This window comes from Gymnoscopelus braueri (assembly GCF_963280865.1).
Source record: "Gymnoscopelus braueri genome assembly, chromosome: 16".
Lineage (NCBI taxonomy): Eukaryota > Metazoa > Chordata > Actinopteri > Myctophiformes > Myctophidae > Gymnoscopelus > Gymnoscopelus braueri.
Genome location: NC_137616.1, coordinates 6,814,247 through 6,840,006, shown reverse-complemented (window position 1 = coordinate 6,840,006; position 25,760 = coordinate 6,814,247). Strand labels below are relative to the sequence as shown.

Sequence of the window (25,760 nt, the reverse complement as noted above, 5' to 3'; positions counted from 1 at the left end):
ACAATTAAAAGGCACTGTGAACTGAAAGGCTTGTGTACAACTTCTTCAAAAGCAAAAGCATACCTCACCACTTAAGCCATCTAATCTCTTAACTAGCTAGTTGGAAAGGAGTTCTCTGCTTGAGAAGAGGAGATAGTCGTCACCGGAAAACCTGCCTCCTCCTGTGACGCTGTGCCACTGAGTCAGGCAGTCAGTCAGTCAGTGGGAGGTTGTTAACACTGAACCTAAGGTACGGTGACTCTATCATAAGTATGACACTGAGCTCGAGTGTGTACGAACACGACTTGAATGGCAGCATGTGCACACGGGTGACCAGATAATGACCCAAATGGATTCCAAAGCGTGAATTTAGTCTAGTTGACAAATACCCCCTCATATTTAACCACTCAACACCAAGTGAAGCAGGGGAGATTGAACCCAATCACAAGGAACTGTTTGAGCCCTCCCACACACACACACACAGCAACTTATTGCCTACAGTATTGTACAGATCAAAACAAGTTGAAAAATTAAGTTAAAATTTAAATCATACAAGCGCCATTTAAAAACTAAAAAGGTGATTGACAGAGAAAGTAGAAGTTGGCACCAAGCCACGGTTCTCCATTTGAACCTATAGAACCCGGACCTCCATCAGCCCATCAGTACTGGATTAACAGAAGCATGTCGGGGACGCCTCGGTCCTGATTAAAAGTTCCAGTGGTTCTCATAAAGTGGAGGTCCAAAAGGGACCCTAAGGGTTCCAAATGGACCCTTACAGGTCTGTAACTCTTGTGTTGAACCCGTTGCGGGTCAATTTGGTTCCATTTGTACGCACTCAAGAGTTATGGGGATTGAAATTAAAACATTTTTGAGAACCACTGAGTTAGATCTAGGAATCTTCAGTAGGATAAGGGAGATGACAAAGAAACCAAGATCTTATCAATAACAGCAACAAAGATGCAAGAGTGTGCTGCTCTCCCAGCTGAGTTCACATGACAGTTTGTTAATAATATTCATACCCAGACTTTACAAATAGGATCAAAATATTTAACTGGTTGCCATTGCGTCACTTTGACCCATGTTCAATTAAGCTAAACTTCTCAAGTACAATCAGGGGAATATTCTTTGGCTATCGTCTACATACAGAGTTTAACTTGGTAAAGCTACCTGTGTTTCAGACCTGCGTTTCTATCTGACCGATTGCTGATTGGCAAAGAAAGTGGTCAGTTATGTTGACCCTTCATACAAGGTTTAGTTTTTTTGACACCCCAATTAACTTTGGGAATTAACTAGAACATCTGGGCTAGAACATCAGGCTTTACCCCTGAAGGTGGGAGTCTAGGCGAGTCTATTAAAGCGGTTGGTTAAACAATTAAAAATACAATTATACTACAGTTAGTTCCAACTTAGCGTTTTTATTGGCCGAGTGGCATTCTAATAAGTGCCAATGTTTCATGATATCACTCTGAACATATGCACTGTTTACCAAGATAAACCTCCACCACCTGTAACTTTGGCTTTTAAACGTGTCTAAAATCATACATACTAATGGTGAATTGGTGGTGTAGTTTCAATGATACACTCCAGGTGGTGCTATACACCATCAGCACAGACTGATGATCTATGACACTACAACCACAGAACACCAGTGCCAATATTTTATAGCACAACCTCAAGTGTATTAGTGTTTAAATGGCGTCACTGTCGGGCAGAAAACTTGTATCGCCATTAAATATTTTTGTTTTTTTACATAAATTAGTTTATATTTGGTAAAAAAAACTAAATGGTTTAAAAATATAATTGTTATTTGGCTATAATTAGATATTATAGGCAATATGTCTGTCTGTGGGTTTTATAAAAATGAACCAATGAAAGGTTTTAACAAGCTTGTGGCTAAATAATCACATTGGATCCATTGGAACACAGGTTTATATATATTTTTTCTATTTCCGTAAAAGTAAGGTTTCCACCTGACAGACGAAATAAAATTGTAATGCTGTATAAAACGAGCATTTCAAAAGAGCTCGCGTGTTTAGAATAAATAACGTCTGAAGTTTACTTTCCATTCTGTTTTCAATTAGAACCAAATGTCATCTGCATTTCAACAGGCTAAAACGTTCTGCATACAACGTGCCAGGGGAATCTAACCTGTGGTGTTTTGGTCACTAGCTTGCTGCACTTTTTCTGAAACGGCAGTCGGTTAAATATTTAGTCACATTTTGCCCCGGGTATGAAAACATAAACAGCTGTCTTGTTGTCATTGTAGGTGAATGATAACATAGCTGAATTTAAATAACTTTTTAAATGCCACTTTTTAAAAGTGACGTTTACATTTGTTTGAAAGGATTCCTAAGGGTTATAACCTAGGGCCTCTCCTGTTTTCATTGTACACTAAATATCTTAGCTGAAAATAGTCATCTACAAGCTCGTTGTGAGCTGGTAGACCAGCTATTCTGCTAAATGTTAGACCCAGAAGAGGGATGATATAGGGTTCAAGTGGTTCGAGCTAAAAGTGAGGTTTGATTTGGGTGACATCTGTTAAAGAGGAGGCAGGAGAGAGACGACTCACATAGAGGACAGTAAACAGAAGACCTGAGAGATGACTACACCCCAACAACATGGACGAGAGAGAGAGAGAGAGAGACGGGGGAGACAGACAATAAAAAAGAAAGACTACTATTCTTTGAGGGGGTTTCAGGGTAAAGGGCGTAATTCTGGTCATGCAACAGTCCAGAACTACTGACATCTTTACTGGACTATGACTAGGTGTGTGTGTGTGTGTGTGTGTGTGTGTGTTTCAACAGAGTTACATCTGAACCAGGCTTCTCTGATCTCCAGTAGAGATGTGGTTCTGTATCGTGGTCGAGTCGGGTCGGTTCGGTTCAGTTGAGTTGAGTTGGGTTTGGTTGCGTTGCGTTATGTGCGAGCGAGGTGCTGTAGTTGTATTGTTGTGCTGGCCCCTGTGTTTGTTGCGTGTGATGCTGCTGGTGTGTTAGTGTGTGTGTGTGTGTGTGTGTGTGTGTGTGTGTGTGTGTGTGTGTGTGTGTGTGTGTGTGTGTGTTAGTGGGCGTCTGTGGTGATCATGTCTTCGGCTCTCCGGTGAGTCTCCAACGCTTTGACCGTGGTCATGTCGGCGGGAAGCTCCGACTTCCTCCTCATTAACGGAGGACATTTACGTGGATCCCTCTGGATCTGAGAGAGAGGGAGGGAGGGAGGGAGGCAGGAGAGAGGGGGCGGGGGGAGGGGGGAGAAACAAAACTTGAGTCTTCAGAGAAACTTGATGCAGCAATAATAAATTGAAGATAAAAGCGGGTCTGACTGCCAAGGGATGGATCTGACCTCATTCTGAAAATGCTTTCTACTTTGGCTGTGTACAGCGGGAAGTTGGGAACTGAGGCACGCTTTCAACCTGTTCATTAAAACAACATTAAGCATCTTTGTGTTTTCTTTTTGAGTACACACAACTAAACACCACACCACAGGACTCCCATCAAACACACCTAATGAATGCTCTGTGGCTTTTGGCTTCATGTCATTTAGTTGTTTTTTCTTCATTTTATTTTACAGTCATCAGTTTGAATATTCTATTTGCTGTGTAAACCTGCAAGTCATTATGTCATCATGAGGAGTCTATTTGTCACACAGCCAATTGTGTTCCCTTATAGACACTTGACAAAGCCTGATGCACCACGGTGGATTTGAACCCACAACCTCCGCGTATATCCCTTGTATATTATGATCAATTTGTGTTGATTAACTGCCTTCTGCAAACTACAACTTTCAGGACATTGACAGTGAAACTGACTAAAACTATATCTTTCCATTAACCAGTGCAAACACCATTAACATCACTCTCATGACAGAGATAATACCAGTGACACCACTCTCCTCCCAGTACTAACTATATGAACCACTGTCATCCCAGTACTAACTCCATGAACCACTCTCATCCCAGTACTAACTCTATTAACCACTCTCACCCCAGTACCAACTCTATTAAACACTCTCATCCCAGTACTAACTCTATTAACCACTCTCACCCCAGTACCAACTCTATTAAACACTCTCATCCCAGTACTAACTCTATTAACCACTCTCACCCCAGTACCAACTCTATTAAACACTCTCATCCCAGTACTACTTTAACTCTATTAACCACTCTCATCCCAGTGCTAACTACATGAACCACTCTCATCCCAGTGCTAACTACATGAACCACTCTCATCCCAGTACTAACTCTATTAACCACTCTCATCCCAGTACTAAGTACGTGAACCACTCTCATCCCAGTACTAACTCTATTAACCACTCTCATCCCAGTACTAACTACATGAACCACTCTCATCCCAGTGCTAACTACATGAACCACTCTCATCCCAGTGCTAACACCATTAACCACTCTCATCCCAGTGCTAACACCATTAACCACTCTCATCCCAGTACTGACTATGAACCACTCTCATCCCAGTACTAACTCCATGAACCACTCTCATCCCAGTACTGACTCTATGAACCACTCTCATCCCAGTACTAACTCCATTAACCACTCTTATCCCAGTGCTAACACCAGTAACATCACTATCCTACCTGTACTGCTTCTTCAGCTACGGTTTTCTTTAGCATGCCGACATCGTCCAGCAGCAGTCCGTCTGTCTCTATGTCCATGGGACTGCCCAGGCCTGTCGAGTCCACGTACACCACAAACTGGACAGACAAGGGGACAGCAGCAGACAATAATGGGTTAACCATTATTTTATACTTTAGCTACTCAAAAACAGTAAGCCCAGCCCAGCACTTTCTCTTTGGGTAGAGGGCGTGTGACGGGTTGATGTCACGTACATGATGGAAAAAACAACAACATTATGTCATTGTGGTACACTTTTAACCAGTTTATACCCGGCATTGACCAATTCAGTGTCGGCTGTGTGCAGAGACGGAATCAGTCTGAGGGAAACCCTGCAGTCATTCTGAGAGCTCTCTCTCTCTCACCTGTGGGTTTGTCTTTGCCAGATTCTCAATCTTCACCCAAGCGTCTTCCCTCTCCTTCCACTTGGCTTTCTCTCTAGAACACAACACACACACACACACACACACACACACATTTAAACACCCCCATTATTTTCTGCAGATATTAAAATAATAAAAATAATTATAATAATAATTTAATAATTTTTTTTTGTCGTTTTTAGGTTTGATCTTGTGTGTTTACTTACTTGCTCTTCTCTGCTCTGAACTGCTGTGTGCAGTCATCAAACAACTTCTGGTTCATCTCCATGAACAGCTTCAGAGCGTTGTAGATCAACCCGTGGATAGTCCTGCACACACACACACACAGAGTGGTTTAGAAAACAGACCGGCAAAACTTAAGCCATTACCACTAAATCAGACACGTTTTAACCACTTCACCCTATTAACATGATTTAAAAAAATTGCTGCTCATGTTGATAATGCAATAATTTTATAGATATAAGTTTATAGATCTATTTTAGAAAATATATATGCCTATAATACCATGCCAGGTTGAAAGTGGTTAAAATTCTCCCTGCTGGCACCTACATCTGAACAGCAGTTGGCAGATTAAACAATCAGCACTTCTATCAGTCGATATAAAACTGTGGAGCATAATGACAGGCAGAGAGAGACTGACTTGTTCCAGTGTGTCTTGGAGTTGCGGTACAGAGCAGGAAACATGATGGGGAGGATCCTGGCAGCGTTGTCGCTGATCAGACTCATGATGTATTCGTTGTTCCAATAGTACAGAGCCCGCTCTGCAACCTGAAAAAAAAAAACACAGCAGCAGAGCTTTTATTATAGGCTCTGTTCTTCAGAGACTGCGGGCAAATCTGATTCGTTTCTCAAATCTGATCTTCAGGACCCGACTGTCCACACTGTTATTTGCAAGCGATCAGATTTGCGTGTTCATCTCCGACCGTCCTAGCTGCATTGGTTGCTGTGGTAACGACATAGGCATGAGTCATGATGATGCGACGCATTGTACACTTGTTTTTAGACCGGATATTTCCGGCGAGCGACACTTGTTGTACGGCAAAGTATAAATAAGGCTTCAGTGTCCGAGTGCCCAAACTGAGACGCATTTAAAATCACTGAATGTGGTTCAGATCAGATTCGCTAAAATCTTTTTCCGTCTGGTTTTATGATGTTTGGACTTGATCAAACCAATCTGAAACACACACACACACACACACACACACACAGACGGTTTACCTGGAAGTGTGGACTGGACACACACTTGGCCAGCTGTCTGAATAGGGGCTCCATGACCTTGACAAACTCAGACGGCTCGATGACGTCCAGGATCTCCTCCAACTCGTTGAGGAACATCACCTCCTTTGGACTGTGGGTCTTTGGCCAGTACTTCAACAGAGCCATCACCGTCTGCACGCACACGGACCAGACACGAAACACACACACACACACACAGTGAAGCATTCCACTTGAAGCAAATGTCTTTCCTCTCTTTCCTACAGCGTAAAGGCCAAGAGCCTCCTGGCGAGCTGCGTCACCCTGGACCGCAGAGCGCTACAGAGGGTGGTGTGGACGGCCAAGCGCATCGTCGGGGGGTGAGCTTCCCTCCCTCCCTCCCTCCCTCCCTCCCTCCAGGACACGCAGTGCATAGCCGAGGCTAAGCGGATCATTAACCCGTTAAGACCTGAGGCCGATTCTACAAATGTCTTCTAAATCCTAACAGTTTTCTTTAAAAAAACATATGTTGCTATATCAGTGGTGCTCAAACTCTTTCATGTCAAGGACCCCCAAAATTATGTATTTGGCCGCCGACCCACCCATCTCTAAATATTTAGTTACAGGATTTAGTTAAAAGAATATATATATATTCAAAGATTTGCACAAATTGTCAAGCTTTTTCAAAAATAGCAGATCTACAAGCTCGTAGCGCGGGACAAAGTGACGCTCTATGTACTTGTATATCTGCTATTTTTGAATAGCCAAAGTATAAAATAATGCTTTTTTTAGCTCAAATCTCAAAATGACAGATGCTTTTCCCGGTCTTAATGGGTTAAGAGGCTCACCACCCCAGCTACAATCTGTTCACACTGCTACCATCAGACAGGCCAAACAAACAGAGCAGTCAGGCCATCAGGCTGCTGAACAGGTGCTGAGACCTACCAATAATATGGTAGGTCATAACATGGTAGTAGGGGTGTCACGATACGCCTAATCCACGATTCGATTCGACTTTCAATTTTAAGGCCACGATTCGATTAGAACTTTACAGATCTACAAGCTCACAACGCGGCGTTGTGAGCTTGTAGATCGGCTATTTTTGGCCGAGAGGTATAGGTGTAGAGGGGAAAAAGAGAAGACGGAGCAACTATCAATGTGCGCTGCTAGGCGTTGTGAGCTTGTAGATCGGCTATTGTTGGCCGAGAGGTATAGGTGTAGAGGGGAAAAAGAGAAGACGGAGCAACTATCAATGTGGAGCATAATAGACAAACGGTAACCGTTTTGTCAACAACGCGTCGGGTGCCCTCATAATTCACTGGGAAGCCAAAATATTGCCAGACTTTTGACTTAAAGGAAGCGGGAGGGTTTTCCAATTCTTCCGTTTGTGTATCATCATTACCATCGCTGGCTTCAGCAGTGGCCATGGTGAAATGTAAAGTAGTAGCCTAGTACAGACGCAACGCTACAGCGGTCTCTCTCTCTGTGTGTGTGGGTTTGTCCTGTCGTCTTTTTTTCTCCCCCGTCGTAAGCACGCATGTGCGATGCACGGAAAAACACAACCGCAGCTCGATCATGGTTTCACCCGGACGTGTAATCGGATGTGCGCATGCGCGGGAGTATTTTTTTTAAATTAACCCTTGAATCGCGATACGGCTTTTGATTTCGATACACTGTATCGAACGTCATTTTCGGTTCGATTTCGATACGTATCGAGTATCGTGACACCCCTACATGGTAGGTACAGACACATTATGTCTTTTACATTTCTACCCATAAACATAGCTACTGCTGCACTTCTCTTTTCTCCCCAATGTCAATTGATTCCTCCCCACACACATTTCTGTGTGTTGTCACTGCTGTTGTGAACCAAGGACAGTAGACATCACACATTTTATATTTTAGTTTTTATATTTTTATGTTCACTTTTATTCATTTAAAATTTAAGTGCAGTTCGAAGGAAGCTTGCACAAAAAGAATTTCACACAGTCTTATATACCTGGTGTAAACTTGTGATGCGACGATAAACTTAAGTTGAAAGGCTTTTTCGCAGGATAAGCATCAACGAAGGGCCAGAATTTCAAAACCACCTAGGAATGTGTTTCAAATCTGATGTGGTGTTTTTGCTGTTCAGACTTGATAAAAACCAAAACTGATTCCAATCCGCATAGACCAATAATCTGATGTGGGGTCCCAGACCAGTCTGAACAACTTTTTATGCAATCTTACCGGTTCTGTAAGTGTGCTGTCCTTCTCTAGAAACTGAACCACACAGTACGCCAGCTGGCAGAGAGAAAGAGAAAGAGACACACACAACAGATAAGTCAAGTCAATGACAGCCTTGTTAATTGATGATAAAAAACATGTTGAACATGAAAGACAACGTGAGGAAGCTGGCAGTCACCTGTGGGTGGTAGACACTAAGAGACTTCACTTTGTGTAAAGGCAGTAAGACTTTCAATAGGAAGATCTTGTGCTCCTCTTTCAATGGCAACGCAAAGCCATTGATTATGCTGAGAAGAGAAGAGACACATCACACACAGTGAGACCGAGAACGGACAAGGTGCAACAGAAAAGAAAACTGTTTAGGTGTTTTCGTTCATTATCGTTTAACAGTTAATCAAACAAGGTTGGTTAATGAGGATTAGCTTACCTTCCTAATATTTCCAGTAATTCTGCTATTCCATTATGATGCTCCGTCTCATAAATGAACCTGAAGAGAAACATACAGAAATGTTACAATCCTTCCATCAAATCTGAACATCCAGTAGTCTTTGATAAAGTAACTAATAGCAGGTGTCTGTAGTGCACGTGACTCTCAAGTCTCACCTATAAAATATGTTATTAATGTGTTTCCTGATGTAGGCTCTCAGACCCAGGAATTTGCCGTAGATTCGGTGAAGAGTGGTTTTCAGGAAGTCTCTCTCTCTGGGGTCTTCACTGTCAAACAAATCTAACAGCTGACAGGAAACGGAGGACAAACAAACAACTTTAAAAGGAGTAGTGCACCCAAAAAAATAATTTTATATCAATTACACACCCCGTGAAGCCTTGAATTCAAGGATATTCTTTAGTTTGTGTCACATTCCTGAGCCAATAATTTGATGACCGGGTCATCGGTCAATAGGAGACTAAGGAGACTAGGAGTCTCTTTGAGTCTCCTATCGAAGACTCCGCCCGGTCATCAAATTATTGGCTTAGGAATGCGACAACAAAAAAAAATCTCCATGAATTCCAAGGCTTCATGAGGTGTGTAATTGATATAAATAAATTAAGTAATTTTTGAGGTGAACTACTCCTTTAATACCTTTAAAAAAAAAAATTCTAACCCCAAATCATTGCTATTATTTCAGTATACAGCATCAATGTGACCTATGTATGTGGGATTCATAATGTAACTTAATTTGTAAATTGTTGCCGTCAGGCAGAAACCTCTTATCTCCATATTTTAATGAATGAATGCCCTATCATACTACAATGTCTAAAAGTAACTTTTGCGCAACACTGTCATACGATGAAGTCGTTGCTGTCGGGCAGAAACCTTATCTCAATATTTAAACTGTTTTTTTCGTAAATGAATGCCCTATTTGATCATACTACAATGTCACACACAAGTATCAAAAGTAGCAGATCCACAAGCTCAAAACGCGGCGCAAAGTGATGCATTTTGAGCTTGTAGATCTGCTACTTTTGCCATTTTTAAATTTGAATCCTGAAAAGTAACAGTTTTGGACATAATGAGGTTTTCTACCCGACAGAGACGAAGTATAAAATAGGCCATTCATTTATGAACAAATAAATAAAGATATAAGGTTTCTGCCTGACAGCAATAATATTGCTGTCGAATATATGTGGTTGGTATACAGGAACATATTATGTTCCTGTATAGTGTATACCAACCACATATTTAGTTCTGTGTCATCATGCATCTCGCCTTTTTTTCCCTTCCTTGTTTCATGTGAGCTTCTGGTTTCATGTGAAAGATTAAACTAATAAACATATTTTTTTTTTTAAAGAAAAGAAACTACACCGTATATTACATTTTGATATGAAGCTCTCACCTGCATTACAAATTTCTGGTCAATATATTTCTTGGCTACATTTGGTTGAAAATCTGGCGACTCCAAGAACCGGAGGAAGAACTCGTAGACAAGCTGTAATAAAAGAAAGAAAGACAGAGTTAAATCACAGTAAAGATGCGTTTATAATTGAAACTGTTGCATACAGTATAAATTAGGCTTAATTGTCCAGAGAATAATTAAGGTTAGTTATGTTCATGTGTGTTTTTAAGAAAATAGAGGCCACCTGATTCACCTGCTAGCTAAAGTGTGTGTGTGTGTGTGTGTGTGTGTGTGTGTGTGTGTGTGTGTGTGTGTGTGTGTGTGTGTGTGTGTGTGTGTGTGTGTATGTGTCACTGTGTACACGAGAAACCATGTTTGTGTGCACTGTCCGAGTGCGTGCTTGTGTGCGTCTTAAATTCTGTAATTGTATCGATGCATTATTTTTATTCCAACAATCCAACTACATCGATAGGTAAAACAGCCACAGCTTCTAGGGTGACTTTTAATCGATCAAATTAGTTTTTCAATGCAAAGAATCAATTGTATCCATGTTAAGAAAATTGGGCCTTGTATGCCATGTTAAAATAAGGAAGTGGGGTCAATTACCTCAAACACGCGCTCGCTACATTTCATCTTTCGCTCTCTGTTCATATGGAGTGTCGCGTGTAAAAAAAAAGAAGATGTAGAAGGTAGGAATGTGTTGCGGTGCATTGCATTGTTAACCCTTGAGCTCGTTTTTTTACTTGTAGATCAACTCTGCGTCGCTGTGCAATGACATCAATAATGCCAGCATTTTAGGCAGTATTGGCAGCTTTGATACTGGTATTGGTATCGGAACAACTCTAGTTACACCCCTAGAGAGAGTGAGTGAGTGAGTGAGTGAGTGAGTGAGAGTGTGTGTGCACACATGTCTGTGTGTGTACCTGTAGATGGGGCCATGCAGCCTCTAACGTTGGCTCATCCTCCTCTGGGTCAAACTCAGCTCCAGTGGGATTGGATGACGGCGGCAACGTCCTGAACATGTTCACAGCAAACTGGACACAGAGACACAGACAGGTCACAACCACAGTCTACTGAACATGTTCACAGCAAACTGGACACAGACAGACAGACAGGTCACAACCACAGTCTACTGAACATGTTCACAGCAAACTGGACACAGACAGACAGACAGGTCACAACCACAGTTTACTTCTGGGCACTAGGACACCACAATTCCTATTTTGGGGTGAGCATTTGGCCAAAATAGCTGATCTACAAACTCACAACGCGTTGTGAAGCGTGGTGCCGTGAGCTTAAAGAGCGGCTATTTTCACCAGACGACACCATCGTTCGACAAAGTATAAAATAGGGCTTAAAAGGGCATGATTTTGGAAGTCGTTTTCCAGTTCAGGTTAAACACTACAACAGTTTTATGCTAGTAAGCAAAACAGCTGCAGCTAATGAAATTAATAATGTGATAGATTTAGGCCAGTGTGAGACCAGTGTGCAAGAAGCATACAGGTAGACGGTACTGACAAACCGAAGTCTAACACACCCAATATTCATTTAGAAACAGGATTGCTGGATTCACGTGAAGGATAAGGTCATCATGGCCTGAAATTCTATTGTCTTGTAGCAGCATGACAAGCAGCATAGAGCTAACCCCCGTGGCTGCATGCCATATTGTATAAATTAAAAGTTTAAAAATCACACAGGGAACTGGTTAATAGCAAGAATTTGTTATTCTTCCATTTACATTAATGGTTAAAGTTTTTTGGTCACGCAGCAACAAGTGTCCGGCATCAGTTTCGTAACTTTATGTTTCTGGCTTCCATAGAAAATGACTTGTAGCCTCGGCCTGTTGCTTTGTCGTCGCTAGGGTGAACGCAGCATGAGACTGCAGGTCAACAAACGCATGCAGGTGAACGTTTGTGCTCTTCCCAGAATGGGACAAAAGGAGGTCAAGGAGGACAGGAGACCCGCCGCGTCACCACGGCTCTCCATTTACAGCTCTGACAGCGGGATCAAGCCTACAACGTGCTAGCTAGCATACAGAGTCTTTATGTACAGAAAGAGGAGTTTGTCGTGTCAGTCGGACACACTTTGATGATGAAAGCCAACAGCAGACTTCAAAGTGTCCCCATTGTTAAGCAGTCAGCCCCTCAAGAGTATATTTTCATGCTGATTTGGCATCTCTCTTGCATTTTCCCCTGCGCTGATCAAATGAGAGGCAGGACGAGGGTGAACAGGGGTGAATCTGCAGTTTACCGTGAGGTATTGAGGCAGGGCTTTGATAAACATCAAACATCAAAAGGGGGTTTTAATTTAGCCCAGAGAAAAGCTGACCTGGAAAGCCGGAGCACCCAGCCAACCCAGCCTCACTGGAAACCATTCAAACTAATGAAGACAACAGGCATCCTTGCTGTGCGGATGTTGTATCACGTTCAGCTCTCAAGCTGGGTCCCAATCTCTGGTACTGAGGGACCTCTATTACTGCTGGTATTCTTTCCTACCAAGGCCTGTAGTACTGCTGGTTTTATATCCGACCAGGGCCTGTAGTACTGCTGGTTTTATATCCTACCAGGAGCTCTAATATTGCTGGTTTATTATCCTAGTCCTGCTGGTTTTCCATCCTACCACGGCCTGTAGTACTGCTGTGTTTCTAACCTACCAGAAAGCTTATTGCTTTCCCCTCGCTGAATTAAAATCAAATGACCAATGGACGCCACTACCTGTTTGTGCATCATTCATATCAACATTACTAACCATCATTTCTCAAAATTGTCTTGTCCTGTCTTATCATTCCAAAGCAGTCATCCTGAAAATAGAGCCTACATTTTTTATGTATAAAATCAAAGTTTGTTTTTGGCAGCATCACCCAGCGCTAAACCCCTTTGTTACAGGTTTCCCATTTGTCTACTCTACATGGTCCAGTCTAAATACAGTAAACCTCTTTAAAATGACCCACTTATTTCTGATAAAAACACCACATTTTCAGCAAACAAACAAGCTTAACACCTCCAGTAAGACAGGAAGAGACTCGCAGACTAGTAATAATCAATGTACAGTAGGTTCTTGTTAAACAGACACCTCTTCATTGACACCGACATGTGAGTTTCCTGTGACTCCGTCGTCAGGGGGAAAGCTAAAGCAGTATGAAAATAAACCACCGAGTTTGACTGCCAGGGGCGACCACAGGAACGCATCTCCTCTTAAACGCTTGCAGAGATCAAAGATGCATCTACAGTACATGACAAGCAGTGTCAAAATGGACCCTTATAGATCCATTTCTATACTCTATACTGAGTGTTTATAAATCACAACCCGGCAAAACGTAATTATGTTATGAATCATTTACTAACATCAGGCTAACATCTTTTCATTATTACACTTTCAGGGGCCACACCTGGAACAGAGGCCAGGATTTTGTCTTACAAATCAAAACAAAGTAAATTCTCACAACATCACCCTCCCTATGCGTTCAATGCACGCATACTGTATGTACATTATATGTGTATGCGACAGTGACATGTATATGAAAACACTTAAGATTTTACTGTGTATCACAGTACCTCCCCCCCAGTCCCACAGAACTATGGCCCCTCTGCTGCGGTATACTGACCACGTGCACCACCTCTGGGTAGATGGGCTCTGTGATGACGTTGCGGTTGTGGGTGATGTACTCCACCATCTCGCTGAGCGCCGCCCGCTTCACCTCCTTCCATTTCAGGTCACTCAGCGGGTCCGAGACGAAGTCGAACAGGACGCAACACTGACGCAGCTTCTGGACGAAGAGCTTCTCCTGCTCTGCCGGAGGAACGTCTACAACGAGAGGAGAGGAGGTGTTAATTTTGACAGCACATTTGGATATAGTTTTAGTCTTATGAATGAAATTCCATTTAGTTTTTTAGTTGACTAAATATCATGAGATTTTAGTCGACTAAATCTACAGTTGATTTAGTCGACTAAAACTGATTTTGACATTTGATGCCTTGATGGCATTGTAAATGCCTGATTTGTGGACCGGCTACCGAAAATAGCCGATCTGCAAGCTCACGACGCGTTGTGAGCTTGTAGATCGGCTATTTTCGGAGCGCGACTCGCGCACACAACCGAGCATGAAATGACTTTTCTTAGTTCTGCTGGATCTCTCCTTCACTAGACTAGTTTTTATTTGTTGACGAAATTGACAATATATTTAGTCATACTTTTAAGTCATCATAGATTTGTTTTTATTTATGTTTTTGTTTTGTTTTCGTCCGTGAAAAAAGGTAGTCGACAAACATTTTTCGTTATAGTTTTAGTCAACGAAATTAACACCGGTGGGAGTTGGTGTGAGGGAGATTGTTTGTGGTTCATCCGAGTAGAACAGACCAGAGATTGAGAGAGTTCCCCTGATGCTCTGTGCAAGGTAGAGTGATAATCCTGTCTAATACTAGAGGTGTGTGAACCTGCACTGGCCTCATCATGATTTGATTACAATTCACTCGGCCCGTCACAAGATTTATTACACAATTGCCTGATCATTCATTCTGCATATTTGTTTCCATTTCATCTGTATAAAAACAGCACGATGAAATGAACAGAAATGTCATATTTCCAAGCTTGTTTATCCACTTCCAACCTGTCGTCCCTATTTTGAGCATTTAGGGAAATATTTTATTTTTCTTTAAAATTCCTAAAATTACAAGAACGCACCATCAACTAATAATATTTCATGATTGTGACCTACGATTCACCTATTAACGATTCAAGCCTTCTTTTTCCATCCGTTAATACAAACAGTCTGAAACATGTTATGAATTCCTTTTTTATTTAGAAATTGCTTTTAACATGACGTGCATATAATCTCCTTTGAACATAAATGTCTTTCCATTAAACCAGGTAAACAGTTTACTAAAAATGTTCAATCGTCAAAAACAAATCAAATCCTTCTACAGTGCATTACAATTTTGCAAATGTGCTTGCCCTGTTATATACAGAAATAAGGTTTTCACATAACAGCTCTAAGACGGTGCACTTCACATACATGTCTGACTATAAGCTCTACACAGTACAATCAATGTTAACCAATGTAACCGTGAAGCCTGATTATACTTTGGTGCACAACGGCCTCTCTCAACTAAATAGCATACGTACAAGCTTGAAAAAGAGAGCTTGCTCTCAATGCTGGGCTTCCCTGAATTAAAAAAAGGAAAAAGAAAGAAAGCAAGCTCACAGCGGGTCGCAATTGCGATGCGTTGTGAGCTTGTAGAACGGTTGTGTGCTTGTAGATTTTATATTTTCAGTGGGCATGTAGATTGTCGACTGTGTGTTGTTGTACATCAGTGTTAAATTAGCACTGAGGATTTTACTGTGTAGTAAAACCCAGAATGCGCCCAGATGTCTGCCATCAACCACCCAGTATGGGTGTGTTTTTAATGATTAGTTTCTGATCTCAGCCAACCCTCAATCATATCTTGAGTTGCATTAGCCTTGCATGTAGCCTAGTTATATTAGCACATGCGACATTGCTAATAAACGTTAGCAGGCTATCGATTATGGAATGTCACTGCATAGATGCAAAATCGTCCACGTCTGCGTCACATCTTATAATCGATAGATTTCCACACCTATCTAACACTAGAGATCATGAGAGAGGTGTGTTTGGAATAAAAAGCTGTCTCTCTCTCTCATGGAGAGATGAGAAGGAAAAACATCTCTCTAACTCCATCGCCATGGCCGTGAGCACTACTCATCATCACCTCAAATATGTCAGATTGAACCAGCGTAAACTTTTACTCATCATGTGTCATGACACAGCACAACACAACACAGGTGAGCTGCAGGCTGTGATATGCAACAGGTTCCGACATGCAACAGGCTGCAACATGCAACAGGCTTCAAGATCCAAGATACAACATGCTGTGAGATGCAGCAGGCTGCTGCTTCATTCTTCACATGGCTGAAAACCCAGTCCAATTGAGAACAAACGCCAGATCAAATTAATTTAACCCGTTAAGACCTGGAACGCATCCGTCATTTTTAGATTTGAGCTAAAAACTATTATTTTACACTTTGGCTATTCAAAAATAGTAGATCTACAAGCTAGGCACTATGAGCTTGTAGATCTGCTATTTTTGAAAAATCGAGAAAATGTGTGCTAATCTTTGAATATATATATTTTTTTAAGCGAACATTTGTAACTCAAATCTTTGGTTCTGATTATATTTTGAGATGGGGGTCAGTGGCCAAATACATATACATTTTGGGGTTCTTGACATGAAAAAGTTTGAGAACCACTGACATAGCAACACAGGTTTTTTCAAAAAGCTGTTTTTAGAAGACATTTTGTAGAATCGGAACCTCAGGCTTAATGCGTTAAGAGCTGAAAAACAAACAGAACAATATGGTTTACAAAGGCTATAAGATGACGGGAAATTGACAAGCAACCCCATTTATGCTACAGTACACGCAGAAGGAAAACCCAGTTTGCAGCGTCAGCCACTGTTGACAACTATTCTCTGTTGCAGTTCATCTGTCAACATGTACAGTACCTATCAACGCCTCCATAAATCACCCAGAGTCGCTCTGTCAACACCGCGTCTCGTCTCTGCTGTACAAACACGGATGATTTGCGATCATTTTATTAATATGGATGGAGAGTTGGAGACACACCTGTTGGTCTGCGATCATTAACTTCTAAAGGGTGATCACGAGTCCCTGGACTTGAAACTCACGCATCACTGTCAGTGAGCCAGCTAGGCTGCATGCATGCATGCAGTGTCAGTGATCCAGCCAGGCTGCATGCATGCATCAACGTCAGTGATCCAGCTAAGCTGTGTGCATGCATAACTGTCAGTGTGACAGCCAGGCTGCATGCATGCATGACTGTAAGTGATCCAGCCGAGCTGTGTCCACGCATTAACTGTCTGCATGCGTGAGCAGCGGTGGACAAATCGATGTTCATGAGCGAGCATGACCTGGACCAACTATGTCAAATGATGGCACCATCTGTGAGCAGCAATTGGAAAGCTGGCTGCAGAGAGAAAGCAATTATGCAAAGAAATTTGAGCAAATACCATGAGAGTAAATTATAGCAGTCAGCTTAGACTGAAAAAATAAATGTAACCGCTTTCCCCCGGGTGTCCCCATTTTGGATGCATCATGGATGGCATGCATCATGACACAAAAAAACATTCAAGCGTTTCCAGAAATGTAAAAAAATCTAAAAGCTCACAATACGTTGTGTAAGCTTGTAGATCTCCTATTTTTTACATACGGCTTTAAATGGTTAACAACCGACTATCAAGGCAGTGGATATCCAGTAATTCAGTCATTTACTAAGTTAAAGTACCAAGACATTTAACAACCGACGCAAGACAGCCAAGATAATGTCTTGTTGTTGGATTAACAACTGACGCAAGACTACAGACGACACCGTCTTGTTGTTGGGTTAACAACTGACCCACGACTATGTGCAAGAAAATGCCTCGTTGTAGGCGAAAGATTACATACACGTCTTGATGTTGGCTTGTCTCCGTACCAGATGCTAAAGGAAATTCCTTGCATGAACCTCATACAAAGCAATAATGTGTTTCTGATTTTGAAACACAAACCTGTAAGAACAGCTGGCTACATAAAACAGCTGCATTATTACAAACAGACGACTTGGCGAGAACAAACTGTATAGCACAAATCTGGGTGTGATCATGGACAGTGATTTTAAATTGGACAAAGAGATCAACTCGGTGATCTAATCCAGCTTTTTTCCAGCTGAGGATCTTCTTATCTAAGGTCAAGTCCTTTTAATAATTCTGTGATTCTGAAACAAGGGTTGTACATGTTTTCATCTCGACCCCGGCTTGGCTACTGTAATGTTGGCGTTAGCCAGGCCTCCCTCTCACGCTTGCAATCAGTCCAGAATGTAACAGCACATCTTTTAACAGAAACACAGCAAGCGAGAGAACATTTCCAACACCCATACGTCTCCCTTCACCGGCTCCCTTTACATTTTAAGATTGATTGTTATTGTTAGCCTACAACCTGGCATCCCTATTTTATTGCCAATCTATATGCTCACCACCAGTTGCATCGTGACACATTGTGAGCTCGTAGATCCGAAATAGGGCATAGTAGCTTTAACCTATCTCTGTGAACTTTTACAACCACATGATCCCATGATCAACAACACTGTGGTCCACCACGCAGATGCTGCTGGTTGAACCAAGGTCAAGCTGAAGCACACAAGAGATTGCACCTTTGCAGTTGTAGCGTCCAAACTCTGTAAAGAGTTGCCTCTGCCCGTCTTCTTAACTTTTACAAATGGCTTCTAAATCAGAAGTTCTCAAACTTTTTCGCAATTCAAAATTATTAATGAATTAACACTTGCAAGATTGTTTTTTAAAGTTCAAAAATAGCAGATGTACAAGCTTGTAGCGCGGCACAAAGTGACGCGCTGTGAGCTTGTATATCTTCTATTTTTTAATAGCCAACGCAAAAATCTAAAATGACACAGATTTTTTCCTGGTTTGAATGGGTTAAAACATGTCTGCATTGCTTGGCTTTTAACTCGGTATGAGTTGCCTTTCGTTTTCTTTTTGTCTTAATGCTTTTATTATTTTATTGTCTTTTCCTCTTTTAAACTGTTCTTTGTGTTTTTATTGTTTTACGTTTTTGTGATTCGTGTCAACAAGCACTTTGGTCAACAGTGGTTTTTAAATGTGTTTTATGAATACAATTTGGTTGGATTTAACCTTTACCACTGTAAAGTACTGCTATTCATCTCTAACCTTATGCAATGCTTGGGTGTTCAAGCCGGGGGTAAGAATAGATTTGTTTATCGTTTAAATAGTTAATGTGCGTGTTGGCTTTTTCTCTCTCGGTGCAGATGTGGTTTCTGAGTCAGTCGACCTATTCTCACTGTGAACAATAGGCATGTTTAAGTTACCATAGTGACAGGACTTTGGACCAGTGTGACCGCGGCTAATCGGAGATGCCTGCAGGCGTCTGCTGTTGCATTGGATACACGGGGTCAGCTGAAATCATCACCCTGCTGCTGCTGCTACTAACTGATCTACTGTGGTCAGCCTCCCCCCGACAGAGATGTGGTGTCTCTTTGAACCATGACAAACATGACTAATAATGACAATTGTGGACAGCGACAAAACATGTTGGATTTACTGGACAATCCTTTAAGATCAGTGGTTTTCAACCCTTTTCTTACCAAGGTCCATTATTTATTCGGCATTTGAGCCACAGAACCACCATTTGATGAGATTAAAGGTCATTACACACCGGCGTTTATGCGAATATACGCAAAATTTGGACTCGGTCCGAATAAATAAAAGACGCTTTTTCGCTCCGCGAAACTGATGTGGAAGCTTGCATTAACTTTATAAGGTTTTAAAAAAAAACATTATTCGCATGAAAAATCGCCCACGGTGTGTAAGGACCTTTAGACTCTCAGACCCAAGACTTCCAATATTTTGTTATGGTTGGATAAGATTTTGTCCACAATTCCATGCTGTATTGATGTTGCTACCAATAGATCTAATAACGGGTCCATTTGATTACCAACTCTCCATCATTTAGCTGGGGACCACTTGGAACCGGCTCAAGGACCACTGGTGTTCCCCAGACCACTGGTTGAGAACCACTGTACTAAGTGATCTACCGTGGCCAAGAGTTGAGTCAGCCTCCCCCGACAGAGATGTGGTACAGTATCTCTTTGAAACAATGCAAACATGAATAATGACAATTGTGGACAGCGCCAAAACATGTTGGATTTACCGGACAATCCTTTAAATCACATCCTAAAAAGTCTAAACACCAAAAACTCAGTGACGGTGAACAACAGCTGGACATCTTTGGTTTGAAATGAAAAATAAAAGAATGAATACACTGTGGGAAACAGTTCAGTTCAGATAAGCAACACGGTACACTCCGCAACAAATGGCTTATCACCGTGACGACAACAAACACAGATGAGACGTTCCCACTTCCCACACAACAACAAACCTCAAACTGACACAGTTTCCGACACCAGAACTTGGTAGAACGCTATACAGGCCATAAAAAATAATGACCGGAGGCCGGGGGTGGTGGTGGTGGGGGGGGGGGATCAAAAGCACTGAGTGAGCAGAGGCATGGATTTTACTCCCATCCTCCCTAGCATACGGTTTACCAAACAGTGGGTCATGACCCATGTTTGGGTCGCTGACCGATTTTTATGGGTCGCGAGTAAATGTCCCCCTTTTGTAGTTTCTCATTTTATTTGTGTGTATATTTATTATTATTATTATTATTTAAAAAGATGAACAATTTTTTTTACAACTTTTCATCAATTAAAAACAAATCCAACATTTGTCAAAAGCATTTCATAAATACAAATTTTAAATCAAATGCTTTTAAACGAAGTAGTGAAAATTGATCTTCAAGCTCACAACGTGGCGCGAAGCGAATATTTTTACTTGTTTGGGTCCCGGGCAAACGTCTTAATTTCTCTTTTGGGTCTTGAGCTAAACGTTTTTTTGGGAACCACTGCCCTAGCAAATCGAACCCTGCTGTTGACATCATCCCCTGTGTAATAAGGAAGGGAGCTGCAATCCGTTCACAGACTCATGTCTGCTCCACCATGATATAACTGGTCATTCATTCATGTCCGTTGCCAATGACATGAGACCACCAACACCTCAAGAGAGATGACTGTATATACACCGCCTCTTCTTGAGGCTTGTCCTCAGGTCTGCTCCTGTTACACAACAGCACTAGGGTTTCTGAACGGGGCCTAAAATATTAAGGGACATGCTGTGTGTACGTACTTGACACAGTCCTCGCTCTGCATGGCTTGGATCATGACCTTTTCCTCTGCTACAGGCTGCAGTGGGGATTGAGGCGCGGATATGCCACTAAACTGTTTACATGAAAATAAACCACTAACCGTTTAAAGGGGTAGTTCACCCCCAAAATATTCATAAATATTTTTTTGTTTTTGTCACATTCCTAAGCCAATAATTTGATTATAATAAATTTGTCCCCATTGATTCCGGTAGGAGACACAAATGCATTTGTGTCTCCTACCGGAATCAATGGGGCTACATTTATTATAATCAAATAATAAAGGAAGGAATGCGACAAAAACAAAAAAATATCCATGAATTCAAGGCTCCATGGGGTGAGTAATCAATAGAAAAAAAGTTATTTGGGGGGTGAACTACCCCTTTAAGTTAATTTTACTCACGCACATACATTAATCCATTAAGACCAGGAACGCATCTGTGTAATTTTAGATTTTAGCTATAACCATTATTTTTATAATCAAAAATAGCAGATCTACAAGCTCGTAGCGCCGTACCAAGAGCTGAGCTACGAGCTTGTGGAGCTTGTGGCTCTGCTGTTTTAGAAAAATCTTGAACATTTGTGCAAATCTTTGAATACATATGTTTTTTTTAAACAACGTTTTTAACTCAAATCTTTGCTTCTGGGGGGTCCCTGGAATAACATATTTTGATGGGGATCGGCGGCCAAAATCACAATTTTGGGTGGTCCACAGTTTGAGCACCACTGATATAGCAACAAAGGTTTTTCAGGAAAATTAAGACATTTATTGAGTCATATGACAGTTACAAATGTTCGCTTTAAAAGATATACATCTCTGCTGTCCAGCCTGAAACCGCTAACTCCAAAACGCTCATTGTTCAGGAAACGAGAAAACAAAATATAAGTTTTTCAGGAAATTAAGAAAACCTTATATTTTTAAAACAAATCAATACTGCCTCATCAAAGTTGGTATAGTGACTTATATATTGTCAGATACTTGCATGTGTCATTATATTATCAACACTTTACCCAAATCGCGGGTAAATCAACACTTTACCCAGCGCAAGTGGAGTTAGTAGTTTCAGACGAGCAGAAATCAAGCTGAAATGGAGTTGTTGTCCAAACAACAATAGCTCCACTCGCTGCTGAGGGAGAGGTTTCAGCGCGACAGAAAACCTATGAACGCCTTTCTTCTTGTCACATTGCTCTCCTCATTAAACACTTCATAGATTTTGGAAATATAATTACTTGTTTTCATAACATTAGCGTCAGTGCTAAGTTTGATAGACAGGTACACTGCATAGTTTTAACAGACTACGGGGAGTTTGTAACGTGATCCTCCTCCTCGTTCACTGCGCAGCGCGCTCTACTCATGATGTGAAAAAGCAGCACTGGAGAGGAGAGGGGGGAGTTGTTTGTTTTTGACGGACAGTTTGAGGATCCACTGGAGTTGGGAGTTTTCGTCAGAGGCGCTTTTTAATACTTTTCATTGGTTCAAATGTTTTGATTTTTTACACAGACGTAAAGGGTGTTCAATAGCGTTGATTTATGAAAAGAAGAAGCTGAAAATGGAGTTAGCTGGTTCGTCCCGGACACCGACAAATTATATTCAAAGATTTGCACTAATGTTCACGATTTTTCAAAAATAGCAGATCTACAAGCTCATAGCGTGGCACTCGGTGTCGCGCTATGAGCTTGTATATCTGCTACTTTTTAATAGCCAAAGAAATCTAAAATGACAGATGCGTTCCCGGATTGAATGGTTTAAAATATAATATAATATATATAATTGTTCATCATACAATAACTGTGCTGCTCTAGCAGTGTTACTCTCCTCCTGTTTCTCAAAGCGACAGACGGCAGTTCATAGACAGGATTGAACACATGAATTAGTTCTACAACGCTTCATTCTAATATGGGATGCACACACGCTATTTCTATCACAACGAAGCTCCAGCGTGCGCCACTACTAGTGACAGTTGAACGAGGCCACTACGGCCTGAAAAAGATTCAACTAGGAAGACAACTAGGAAAACTTTCCAGAAAGACAGATTGATTCATTTTAGGTTCACCATAGGCTCTGTCCATACAAATAATAACAAAATAATAATGATAAACCTAATTTATAGAGCACTTAGAAAGTGTTCTATATAAACATTTTAAACCGGGGGAAAAAAGCGTGAAATACAAATACTAAGCGAATCAACAATAATAAATGAATAATGAGACTGTTGTCTCCGTTCACTGCATTCAAGTAAGTCAGTTGCGCTACATATGTTAATTTGTATAAACTTTACAGTTAACCGCAGATAACGGCAAACACACTTTTACAAATATTTGCCCAAATGCACCATCTCTAGGGTGCACCTTGCAGACAGGCCCTTGGACATACATCTACAGTCATACTGACAACTGGCCAATGTGGGCATACATTTACAGCAGAGGTAGACAACCTTAGGCACAGGTGGCAACATTGGCACAGGGGAGGGTATAATCACTGGCATAAGCGTGACAATATTCAATATATATTGTGGGTTAATAAATAGAATGAATTGAAAAGGAAAGAAGCAAGCACTCATGAGACGAGTTTTCGAAGTACAAATGTACAGGGTGCACGGTTCAGGCGGATAAAGTTCACAGGAAAGTATACCAGCACTCACTTTAGTCCATTTAGGCTCTTATTTATTTTAGGTAATAGTTCCCCAGCAGCAGCATCAACCGGACGTTTCGGCCCACAGGCCTTCCTGTGGGCCTTCCTCAGCGAAGGCTAGTAGCCTACATATTAAAGAGGTTATTTCAATAGGCAACCGCTCGCGAGCGTGTGTATGCGCGAGCATGTGACGTAGCACTCCACTAGTAAAACAATCCACAGTACACCACTGGTCATACTGACAACTGGGGAGGAAGGTGGACCTTGATATGGGTCAACTCTATCCTCCTCACCTGATGAAGGTAAACACAGGCCTGTCCAGTGCCCATACTTTCCTGGCCCTGGGGCATTTGAGTGGACCTAGTTTTGACTGTGGGACACAACACAACATCTAGCTACGCACAAATAAGTCTGCTTTTTGTTGGTTGTGGTCAGTCACTAACAGGCCAAAACAAAGAACTCCACGCCTATTAGAGGATTGCAAGCCCAGGCCAGGCTACATATTAGCATCATTACCAGTACATTGACACAGGACCCTGCAGGCAAAGCATTATTGCTGAGTCAAAATGATGACATAGACAATATCCAAACAGATGTTAGCCTTCACACTGGACTACGGAAGCATGATGAAAGCACAACAGTGTGTGTGTGTGTGTGTGTGTGTGTGTGTGTGTGTGTGTGTGTGTGTGTGTGTGTGTGTGTTTTTTTTACAGGGTCGTTCAAAACGTAATACACCCGAATACAGCAAGACATCAATGATAGGCCAAAACAGTAGTGATATTTCTGCTGAATAATGCAATATTAATGCCACTATACTCCGACATACAACTTCATTTGTAGTAGAGAGATTCTATGACACAACAAAGCTGTCAGAAACTGTTTTCTTAGATTATGGATAGTGTATTAAATCGATAATTTTAATTTATGTAGCCCTAGGCCAACAGGAATGCTGTTGGCTTACACATGGTTTCTCCAAAATGCATTTTCTAGCCAAGATGGGTCGTTGACAGGGAGACTGGATCACTGGTGAGACAAAACATAAAACCTGGGAGTTATTTAACCAGGTTATTTAACCAGGTCACAATTGCGACAATAGCTGATCTACTAGCTCACAACACGTTGCTATGCGACGCCCTATACACCGTTTTCCCGTCATACGACGAAGTATATAGGGCTTAAGTGCTTAAAGGGGGACGTTAAATGGGTTCCAGGTATGGAACACTGGGGGACCCCGGTCAACTGAAGGACATGGGGTTCAAGTGGTTAACAGGGGTTTTCCTCAGAGCCGAGATGCAGGCTTCCAACAACCACCATCCACCCTGCATCCTGCATTCAGCACACACAATGGACCCTTTTTACAGACCGCCGCAGCTAATTCAATTGATAAATGAGTCTGTCTGATTAAGGAAGGCCAAAGAGCAAGCACTGACAATAGTCAATAGTATTGTCAATGGTTTGCGAACTGGTACACCCAGGCTAAACCAAACACATACCCTCTATTAATCTTTATCATTAGCTAAGTTTATTGCTATGACACGTCTGTTCAAAGGGGTCTAATATACTATACTCATTGCCATTGAAGTTCAGGTGTCGTAACTGTGTGTGTGTGTGTGTGTGTGCGCATGTGCGACTGTGCATACGGGTATGTGACAGAAGGAGCAAACGGTTCCCACAGCTCTGTCGCACAACACCACACATGCATACACAACAGACATTTCTCTCTCTCACACACACACACACACACACACTCTGACAACAGGCTGTGACCTCACTTCCTTTGACATCAGGTGGGGGGATGGGAGAGGCAAAAGGCAGTAAAACAACCCTGCGTCCCCACACCCACCCTCCCCTCCCCGGCTGAATCTGAGCTATGCATGCACTGCCCTAGGAAAAGCCTTCCTCGTTGACATATAAACACTGTGCTTCCTCCCGAGACAGACACACAGGCCGGGCAGAGAGACAAAGAGCAGAGCGCCAACACGCTACCTCACCGGGGGAAAAGTCACTCTAAACGACAATCTGCTTTTACCGGCCACAGTTCTTCTGGTGAACGTTAACATTAACATTCGTATCAACGTCAACTCAAC

General features: G+C 41.8%; 1 protein-coding gene across 4 annotated transcripts in view; it reads right to left on the bottom strand.

Annotated features, from left to right (window-relative positions):
* Positions 1–1,229: 1,229 nt before the first annotated feature.
* Positions 1,230–25,760, bottom strand: part of LOC308103490 (serine/threonine-protein phosphatase 2A 56 kDa regulatory subunit gamma isoform-like) — a 45,764-nt gene continuing 21,233 nt past the window's right edge. For 2 of the 4 annotated variants that reach the window (XM_080453468.1, XM_080453470.1), the window contains 13 exons: positions 13,846–14,045; positions 11,165–11,275; positions 10,242–10,334; positions 9,010–9,140; positions 8,834–8,893; positions 8,585–8,693; positions 8,410–8,463; positions 6,205–6,375; positions 5,627–5,754; positions 5,193–5,294; positions 4,969–5,041; positions 4,567–4,683; positions 1,230–3,171 (listed from right to left, as the gene is read on the bottom strand). In XM_080453468.1, coding sequence (XP_080309594.1) covers positions 3,040–3,171; positions 4,567–4,683; positions 4,969–5,041; positions 5,193–5,294; positions 5,627–5,754; positions 6,205–6,375; positions 8,410–8,463; positions 8,585–8,693; positions 8,834–8,893; positions 9,010–9,140; positions 10,242–10,334; positions 11,165–11,275; positions 13,846–14,045 — 1,481 coding nt within the window. In that variant the 3' untranslated portion in view covers positions 1,230–3,039. The remainder of the gene's footprint in view (positions 3,172–4,566; positions 4,684–4,968; positions 5,042–5,192; positions 5,295–5,626; positions 5,755–6,204; positions 6,376–8,409; positions 8,464–8,584; positions 8,694–8,833; positions 8,894–9,009; positions 9,141–10,241; positions 10,335–11,164; positions 11,276–13,845; positions 14,046–25,760) is intronic. The other 2 variants (XM_080453469.1, XM_080453471.1) reach the window with 1 other exon arrangement.